The sequence below is a fragment of the Girardinichthys multiradiatus genome, chromosome 2, assembly GCF_021462225.1.
Source record: "Girardinichthys multiradiatus isolate DD_20200921_A chromosome 2, DD_fGirMul_XY1, whole genome shotgun sequence".
Lineage (NCBI taxonomy): Eukaryota > Metazoa > Chordata > Actinopteri > Cyprinodontiformes > Goodeidae > Girardinichthys > Girardinichthys multiradiatus.
This window is the reverse complement of record NC_061795.1, coordinates 25982123-25991695: the sequence shown is the minus strand read 5'-3', so window position 1 is coordinate 25991695 and position 9573 is coordinate 25982123. Positions and strand designations below refer to the sequence as shown.

General features: G+C 39.2%; 2 protein-coding genes across 3 annotated transcripts in view; one reads left to right on the top strand and one right to left on the bottom strand.

Annotated features, from left to right (window-relative positions):
- cib2 (calcium and integrin binding family member 2) overlaps positions 1–9573 on the top strand; it is a 33488-nt gene that overhangs the window by 779 nt on the left and 23136 nt on the right. The window contains exon 1 of one of the 2 annotated variants that reach the window (XM_047345672.1): positions 5695–5811. The exons of the other annotated variant lie outside the window; for it this stretch is intronic. The gene's annotated coding sequence lies outside the window, so the exon portion shown is untranslated. Of the gene's footprint in view, positions 1–5694; positions 5812–9573 lie in introns of those variants that run through there. 2 annotated transcript variants of the gene reach the window in all.
- dnaja (DnaJ heat shock protein family (Hsp40) member A) lies at positions 258–5784 on the bottom strand. The gene is made up of 8 exons (XM_047345623.1): positions 5634–5784; positions 5173–5314; positions 1939–2113; positions 1736–1840; positions 1416–1643; positions 1089–1319; positions 902–1002; positions 258–803 (listed from the first exon to the last, which is right to left on the bottom strand). Exons 2-8 carry the CDS (start codon positions 5302–5304, stop codon positions 588–590), a joined length of 1188 nt encoding a protein of 395 aa, XP_047201579.1. The 5' UTR covers positions 5305–5314; positions 5634–5784; the 3' UTR covers positions 258–587.

The window sequence follows — 9573 nt, the reverse complement described above, 5'->3', positions numbered from 1 at the left end:
GACTTTCCAAGTTTACATAGAACAAACCAATAGTTCAGGATTTATTTAAAGGGAGTTTTATTAAAAGCCATAAGCAATTCATATTTTACCCGTTGTAACTCTCAGTATCTTAATTTAGAATAAATTCAGGTTAGTTGATCCAGAAGGCTCAAAAACATAGAAGTTTATGCAAATGCATTAATATTGAGCTTTAAACAAAAACTAGTGCTGTGACTACATAAATGTATGACATGAGGGAATTGAAAAACGATTTCCACTTTAAGATTCCTAGACTTTATTAAATAACCCAAAGTGTGTTTAACTGATAATACCTTCACAGAAAGCATACAAATCGTCCTTTCTTGTTCTGAATGCAAAGAACGAATTTGCCATTGATAACAAATATATACATACAAAGAAAAGAAAAAAATTACAAAAAGAATCAGTGACACAAAAATACAGTTTGTATAACAGAAGACCACTTCAAGTACGTTTCTGTCAAAAAACATTGGCAGCTGTGTTGGTTCAACTCATGCTTTTAAGTCCATACTTTGCAAATGCAGCGAGTTGAACCTTTTCCAAAACCAGATCTGGAACCTAAACTACGATCACTGTGTCTGACATTGCACTCCGCCCCTGGGACGCTCTTCATCCTCCTCATAGGCTTCTCCGTGGTAGCGCTTTTGTTGCGAATTGAGATCAACCTCACAGAGATCCACCTCCTCCATGTCATCCGTGATCATCACATCTTCTCTGGGAGGGAGTAGTCTTTCCAACTGGAACATGAGATGCTCTGGCAGCCAGTGGTTTTCAGGGAACTCCACCTGAAAGGAGAAAACATGATCAGCCAGTTGCCTCGTACGTCACAAAGATATCGCCTAAATGTTGGCTGTTGTGAAATGATCCCCGTTTAAAATCACACCTGGAACTGAACGATTAGCATTCCCCTGTCATAGGGATCCCTGTGGATTGGCATGCCCTCATTTTGAACAAATTTGATGTCGTTGTGCTTGATTACTTCTCCTGTAACAAAACAAAAGTCAGTACATCTATAAACCAAGCAGCAGCACGGGTAGAGACTGCTGGCCAACCGATAAGAGTTACTGTACCTGGCTTTGTGCTGATGATGAGCATTCTGTTGTCTAATGTCTGGATGGTCTTTCTGAAGCCACAAAGGGCCTCTGCAAGTTTAATGTCCATTTTCATTATCAGATCGTTGCCTTGTCTCTGGAAACGTGAGTGCTCCTTCTGATCCAGGACAATGATGATGTCCCCGGGTTCTAGTCCCGGTTCCTGGTCGCCCTCTCCATGAAATGTGATTTTCTGACCATCTTTCATACCTGAAACAAATAAAAATCAATGCTTTATTCATGTTCTCCATCTAAAATTACGTTGGATTCTTTTTCTCTCTAATATTTTAGGTGAGAATAGCTTACCTTTGTCAATGTGAACTTCAAGAATTTTCTTCTTGCGTTCCACTTTGTGTCCGTTGCAGTTCTTGCAGCGGTCTTTTGAGTTAAATTTCTCCCCTTGTCCCTGGCAGTCGGGACACATACTCTGGATCTGCTGAATCATGCCTGGTCCCAACTGTTGCACTCTGATTTGTACTCCTCTGCCTTTGCAATTCGAACACTTCTCCAAGGCTCCCTTTTTACCACCGTAACCTTTAAAATAAAACCAAGATACATTTACTTTTGGTCCTGCCAAGCTGGTGAGGGACTTTTTTTTAACGTTTTCTAAAAGGTTCAACACATACCATCACATTTCTCACAAATTACTTTCTTCTGAAGTCCAAGCTTTCTTGTTGAACCGTTGTACATCTCTTCAAGTGTGACAGCAAGCTGGTGGACAACGTTCTTTCCTGGAGGACGAAAAGAAAATGCAAGTTAAAATTAAATATTCACAGCAAACAGCATCCAAGTTAACACAAAGTTCTAAGACTCCGATATTATATCTCACCTCTTCTCTCTCTCTGCATTCTCCCTCCACCTCCGAAGAACATGTCGAATATGTCCATTGGCGAAGCCCCTGAGTTCATGCCTCCCTCTTTGATAGCTTGCTCTCCTCCTTGGTCATATAGGTCCCTCTTTTTTGGATCAGACAGCACCTCATATGCTTGAGAGATGAGCTTGAACTGTTGAAACAGAGGGGACGACATTAAGTAGCTTTAGACGTTTAGTTATACATGTTATAAAAGAAAAATCAGTCATGTCTATTAGTGTGGGATTTTAAAACAGCATCTATATTTCTCTAAGCTAGACTGTGGATGGTGTTCTAATAAGATTACGCTACTGGATCAACCTTCCACTCAAAAATAGCTTTTTATTTGCCATTGTGGGCTGGAGTTTCAAGACTTCCTATTTATAATGTAAGGTAAACATTTTCAGATTATTGTTAGTTCAACCAGTTATTTAACATTTTCACATACTCATATTCCAAAACTAATGTGCATGTGTACACACACTATATTAGCATGTTTGCAGTTCAGCTTTTATCAAATATTGGAAATTGCTTAAATGAATAATTTAGGGTGTTTGGTTCATTTCACTGACCCTGCACCACTGTGGTTTTGGATGACTTTATTTGGGTGGGAAATGGTGCTGTCCTGCCCTGGGATATTTCACACGGATATGCGTCAATTTGTAACCACCACAGGGGATGTTTCAATTAATTTTTTGGAAAATGTGGTTCTACGATTCCAGTAACTACCAACAGGAAGATCCTGAAGAACTACAGGTCCTTCTCAAAATATTAGCATATTGTGATAAAGTTCATTATTTTCCATAATGTCATGATGAAAATTTAACATTCATATATTTTAGATTCATTGCACACTAACTGAAATATTTCAGGTCTTTTATTGTCTTAATACGGATGATTTTGGCATACAGCTCATGAAAACAAAAAATTCCTATCTCACAAAATTAGCATATTTTATCTGACCAATAAAAGAAAAGTGTTTTTAATACAAAAAACGTCAACCTTCAAATAATCATGTACAGTTATGCACTCAATACTTGGTCGGGAATCCTTTGGCAGAAATGACTGCTTCAATGCGGCGTGGCATGGAGGCAATCAGCCTGTGGCACTGCTGAGGTCTTATGGAGGCCCAGGATGCTTCGATAGCGGCCTTTAGCTCATCCAGAGTGTTGGGTCTTGAGTCTCTCAACGTTCTCTTCACAATATCCCACAGATTCTCTATGGGGTTCAGGTCAGGAGAGTTGGCAGGCCAATTGAGCACAGTGATACCATGGTCAGTAAACCATTTACCAGTGGTTTTGGCACTGTGAGCAGGTGCCAGGTCGTGCTGAAAAATTAAATCTTCATCTCCATAAAGCTTTTCAGCAGATGGAAGCATGAAGTGCTCCAAAATCTCCTGATAGCTAGCTGCATTGACCCTGCCCTTGATAAAACACAGTGGACCAACACCAGCAGCTGACACGGCACCCCAGACCATCACTGACTGTGGGTACTTGACACTGGACTTCTGGCATTTTGGCATTTCCTTCTCCCCAGTCTTCCTCCAGACTCTGGCACCTTGATTTCCGAATGACATGCAGAATTTGCTTTCATCCGAAAAAAGTACTTTGGACCACTGAGCAACAGTCCAGTGCTGCTTCTCTGTAGCCCAGGTCAGGCGCTTCTGCTGCTGTTTCTGGTTCAAAAGTGGCTTGACCTGGGGAATGCGGCACCTGTAGCCCATTTCCTGCACACGCCTGTGCACGGTGGCTCTGGATGTTTCTACTCCAGACTCAGTCCACTGCTTCCACAGGTCCCCCAAGGTCTGGAATCGGCCCTTCTCCACAATCTTCCTCAGGGTCCGGTCACCTCTTCTCGTTGTGCAGCGTTTTCTGCCACACTTTCTCCTTCCCACAGACTTCCCACTGAGGTGCCTTGATACAGCACTCTGGGAACAGCCTATTCGTTCAGAAATGTCTTTCTGTGTCTTACCCTCTTGCTTGAGGGTGTCAATAGTGGCCTTCTGGACAGCAGTCAGGTCGGCAGTCTTACCCATGATTGGGGTTTTGAGTGATGAACCAGGCTGGGAGTTTTAAAGGCCTCAGGAATCTTTTGCAGGTGTTTAGAGTTAACTCGTTGATTCAGATGATTAGGTTCATAGCTCGTTTAGAGACCCTTTTAATGATATGCTAATTTTGTGAGATAGGAATTTTGGGTTTTCATGAGCTGTATGCCAAAATCATCCATATTAAGACAATAAAAGACCTGAAATATTTCAGTTAGTGTGCAATGAATCTAAAATATATGAATGTTAAATTTTCATCATGACATTATGGAAAATAATGAACTTTATTACAATATGCTAATATTTTGAGAAGGACCTGTAGCTTGATTTGGCCAGTGGTCATAATCCGTCATATTTCATAAGAGTCAACTAAACCAAACGAGGATTACAACTACAATAAATGGAAATAGGGTTAAAAAAATACATTTTCAAAAAATTCTGTTTAAAAGAATTACATTTTACATGAGATTTTAGTATGAAAACACTTAACTACAAAGAAAAAACCTCCAGATATGCAATATTTTAAGGACGTGGGTATGAAGTGGTTCATTTGAAATGGAAATGGAAGATATGGGGTTATGAACTGTACTGGAGCCCAAATATTAGCTATAATGTTGACGTTGAAATATAAGCTGGATGTCCTTATATCAAGGCAGACTATTCTCCATTTCTCTTTTAATGATAAAAACACATTTTAAAGTAAACATGCGGCTGAATAAAACTATAACTATATTAGCTGACTTTTTGATTTGCTTCTAATGCACATTTTATTAAAGATTTTATTTAATCAAGCATCATTTTTGTGATTTCCGGGTCAAAAGTTTTCAATTTAAATAGGGGGAAAAAATGACTAGTGAACTTTAACGCGTTTAAAAACCCAGCAGATGTTGAAAATGCAACTCTTGGACCCTGATAAAGAAAATAATAGCAGACAATAAAATAAATAAAAGATATTAAAAGATCACGAGCTATAAGGTGTGATCTTAAATAACAATAATTTCAGCGCTGGTTAGCTCTGGTCTCCCCCCAGTGTTAACAGAAAAGCAGCGCAGCGGATGTTTCCAGAAACTTCTCGTCTTCTCTCTCTACGCGGCATGCGGTTTGAAAACGGTCCGCTCACTGCGTATTTTCACACGTTAATTAAATCAATCTCTCCATTTCCCTCGTACCTTTTCACCTTCGTTGGGGTTCTTGTCGGGGTGGTATTTCAGGGCTAGTTTTCTGTAGGCTTTTTTAATTTCGTCCATCGACGTTTTTGGGCTGACACCCAGGAGGTCGTAGTAGCCGGTTTCGTGCACCATGGTGACTCAACTGCAAAATGAAAAACAAATAACGTGTATTTAATTCCATTGCCTTACCAGAAAGGTAGCGTCGTTTAAATAAAAATAATAAAATGTCGTTAAAAAAAATAAAATAAATAAACATCCAGTTATAAAAAGGTATTACGCGCCTTATAGTCTTGCTCTTTTTAGCTTTAATACATAAAAACAAACAGAAGTCAATTAAGCAGGTTGCATGTCAAATAATATTAAAACCTTGCTATCACCACTGCGCTTAATTAAACTCCCTTTATGTAGCCACTACGTCGCTTAATAAAGGTTAGTACTGCAGTAAAAAGTGTCCAACTTACTGTCGGTGTTTTCTCGGTGTCGTCCTGAGGAATTGCTTGACAAGCTGAAGCTGCCAGAGGACTCGGCTTGCTCTTATAGCCGCACCGCCGTGCAGAAGTTTCTGGAGCGCTTCGAGCGGAGCCGCCCGGATGTGTCGTAGACCAGGGAGTCTAGAAAAGACCAGAGCAAAGAGGAAAGGTGGGAGGGGAGGGGAGGGGAGAGGGTTGGTGCTCCCAAACCTGCTACTCAAATAAATAGCTTGACCTAATTCCTGTCTTCATATAAGGGGCAATGGGAGAAGATCTTTCAAAGAATAATTATGCAATACCTTTTGGGGGAGGGGAAAAGGTAGATGGTGTTGCTGTTACATGAAGAGCAAATTCAGCACCGAGCTACTGGGAAAGAGATCTGTTTTAGAAAGATTTTTAAACGTTGTTTGCCTTGATTCTTAGCATAAATCTTACAGATGAAGCATTATAACGCAGGCAACATAATTTCCTCAGTAATCAGATCAAAACAGCCAGACACACTTCTGCTATCAACTAACTCCACATCATCTCTGGCTTCCTAAGAGGAAGTAGCACTTCCTACACCAAGTTCTATGAGGTTTAGTTTTAGACTTTGTTTTCTTTCAGGAACAGTCTGGAATCATCCTGTTCTCAGAGTAGAAAGACATAGAGGCGGGTTTAAACTAAGTAGGCTATCACTATTTAATCAAATCAAGTTAAACTCAAAATTATTCACCCACCCTGGCAGATTCAGATTTGAAGTAATCTGTTAACTCTGCGCTCATATCTTTTCTTACTGGTTTTATTATTATCGTTTTGGAGTGGCCCAGCCATAGTCCTGACTTTAATCTGGCAGAGAATCTGTAAAGGAAGCAAAAGATCAGGGTGATGGCAAAGAGGCCTTCCTACCTGAAAGACATGGAGCACATCACAAACTATACCAGTGGACACATACAAAAAGCTTTCCAGGACTTAAACGCTCACTCGAACTTGTAATCCTAATGAAGACTTTTCCAATTATAATTTTTTAAATGCCAATTTTGTTAAAATGTAAATAAGACAAAGACGTTTTTATTTTTTTAGAAACATGATTTACCTCGTATATTATCTTTTGGGAGATGCTTGTGTCATTTTTTTAAAATGATAATCAAACGTCTTGGTTGAAAGAAAAATGTCAGGGGTCTGAATAGTTTTAGGCTTACCTGTACATTGTGAAAAACGGTGGTCTAGCTGGGACAGAAGCCTGATATTGTGTTATGAAACTGTCGATGGACAGTTAAATATTTCTCTCTGATGGTGACTTATGAGCGTATGCAGAGTTGCCAACCTCTACGTGGAAGTTGGTCTGAAACGGGCTGGGTGTATGAAAAACAACATTTTTCTAATACCTATTTATTTTTTTATGAAGCAACTTGCTCCCTTACATTGGGAGTCCTGATTGAACACCACAGGGTACAAGGTGTCCTCTGAGTACTGTTAACTAATCACTGCTCCCACACATACGGAAAACCATCTAAAATATGGAGGTGTAACTAAAGCCACTCGGCTGGTTGGTTTATACCTAAACTAAACACGGAAATCCCTGGAATATATACAGGGATATACATAAATATACATATAATTGAGCGTTTAAATGAACGACAAAAGTTTTCCTGTTGAATGTGCAAACCTTATAGAATCAGCAGAAAATTGAAAAACCTTACAGCTCACTCCAAAAAACTGAAAACAATTGATGTAAAGGTTGACTCGGATGCTAGGGTCAGTGATGAAATTGTAAATAAGCCAAGACTATACTCTTCATAGAAAGGGCCGTGTTTGTTTTCTCAGATTTGATCCGTTTTCTACGTTCAGGACATAAACACAGCGGTGCATCAAGCCCACCTCTCAATCATTTCTGTGCCTCAAAGATGTGCTTGAGGCTTTGTCAGGCTGCAGATAGATGTAGCCATGTGACAATGTAGAAAGAATGGGGAAAGTGCAAATGTTGGACACTTTGCAGAGCAGCCACAGAAGGTTTTGTTCTCCATGGAGTACATTATGACAAAGCAGAATATGACATTTTACAGGATCAACAATCTGACTTGCATCAAGCTCAGATATGAAACTGTGCAGATAATATGCAGTGTAGCTTTACACGGTAGGGATGTATTTTAAGTTAGCTTCTCAAATGTCTTCGCATGATTCCTGTCTGCATAAAAAGTGGAGTAGGTGAAGAGCATAGTGTTAGATAGTTTTGCGTGGATAGTGTTGCTTTAAAGAGAGCAAATTTAAATTAAACTGTAATTAAATTGATCTATTGCAATATAAATCTTCTATCATAACACTATTATACTAATTAAAGACAATATAATTAAAATCCAGTATTCAGAATGTCCTTAGCAATTTGATCAAAACAGGCAGCATTTGAGTCCTTAATCATTCTAATATATTTATATTTTGATTCCAAGGCGCTGGATTTTCTGCATCTTCGTCAAAATGATGTTGAACTTCCCATCTTCATACTTCATCATAATCCTTTAACAAAACTTTCCATGTTTTTCTTTTAACACCCATGCATATTGTGTAATTATTGATATGTGATATTTGGATATTTCAAAAACAAATGACTTCATAAGATACATGATTCTTTTTAGGGCAGCATGAGAAACAGACCTCCTCCCCAAGGCTTACACACTTCTGGTGTCCGTCTCATTTTCTATCAGAAACAAACTTTTTGGAAGAATGAAAATAATTTAACATTTCAATTTGTCAGAGGTTTGAATCATTTTGGGCTTAACTGCACCTTTTAGTTGGTTAAGTGAAGACGGTAAAAAATGTGATTTTGTCAAAAACAGCCTATTGTCTTTGCTCTTTAAAAGTAAAAATACTTCAAGGGTTCAATTTAATCTAAAATCACCATGAAACATAAAATAGGGTTATAATTTAACTATTACTTGGGCAGTCTATAATTATCTTAACTAATATATTTAGTTAAAATTGTAACACATTAGATCAGCCCTTATTAGAAGGTGTTATGCATTTTAATTTTCTTCTTCAAGTCGGCTCATTCTTTTACTTAATTAAAATGAAAAAGAAAAAGACATTTGAGATTTATTTTTCAAAATGTACCCCAGCAAATAGATACCAAAATTCAATTTGAAATGTAAAATTTGAAAATGAAAAAGCATTTCCAGAAATGCCTTTTCATTTTAGGAATGTGGCTGCATTATTTGACCCATAAATAAAATTAGTAATCAATCATCCTATTTGCATTTGCATTTTCTTCTTCATGACTGCACATTTTATCCCATAATCAAAAAGAAAACAAAGCAGACATTGCTTTTTCGTTTTCGTGGTCTGCCCGCAAAGTACTGCCCAGAACTCGAAAACGAAAAAGCATTCCGAGCTGCGGGCGCAGCAGAGTGACGTCAGCAGCCGCTCTTCCTCAGCTCCCTGCTGACCGAGCTACCCATCTTGTTCGGTAGGGGGCGCTGTGCACGTCTGCATTGCATTACATTGCAAACGTGCTGAGAAATTGATTGAATTGCAGCAGGGCCGAGCTCAATTTGTGGCGGTGGCCGGCAGAACTGGTAGTTCCGGTGGCAGGCTGTGGCAATTTCGCCACAGCCTGCCACCGAAGCTGCCACCGGAACTGCCACAGCTTGCCGCACGGTGGCACGGGATTCCGCGAGGATGCCAGAAGGTGCCAGACCGGCCGTAAAACTTGCCAATGCGGTTGCCGCTGTTTTTGTGGATCTGATGCTGATTATCGGCAAATGGGTTGTCATTATTGTTATAGCCTGTTACCTTTAAATAATGATGTCATTATTGATTACTATTTAATAAACAGCTTTAGACCCATAACATAAGGTGATTGTATTTACTTGACATGGAAAATAAATAGCACTATGTGTTTGTGTGACGTGTTGAAAGGATGACGAAGATTTATTGCCCAAACAGCCGGTTTATTATA

Bases quoted from the DNA above. Each gene is read 5' to 3' on its own strand.
- dnaja (XM_047345623.1), bottom strand. From the start codon at position 5,304: ATGGTGCACGAAACCGGCTACTACGACCTCCTGGGTGTCAGCCCAAAA. The intron at 2,114-5,172 runs GTACGAGGGAAA...CTGTTTCAACAG, and splicing joins ACCCCAACGAAGGTGAAAAG to TTCAAGCTCATCTCTCAAGC. The intron at 804-901 runs GTGTGATTTTAA...TTCTCCTTTCAG, and splicing joins TGCTAATCGTTCAGTTCCAG to GTGGAGTTCCCTGAAAACCA.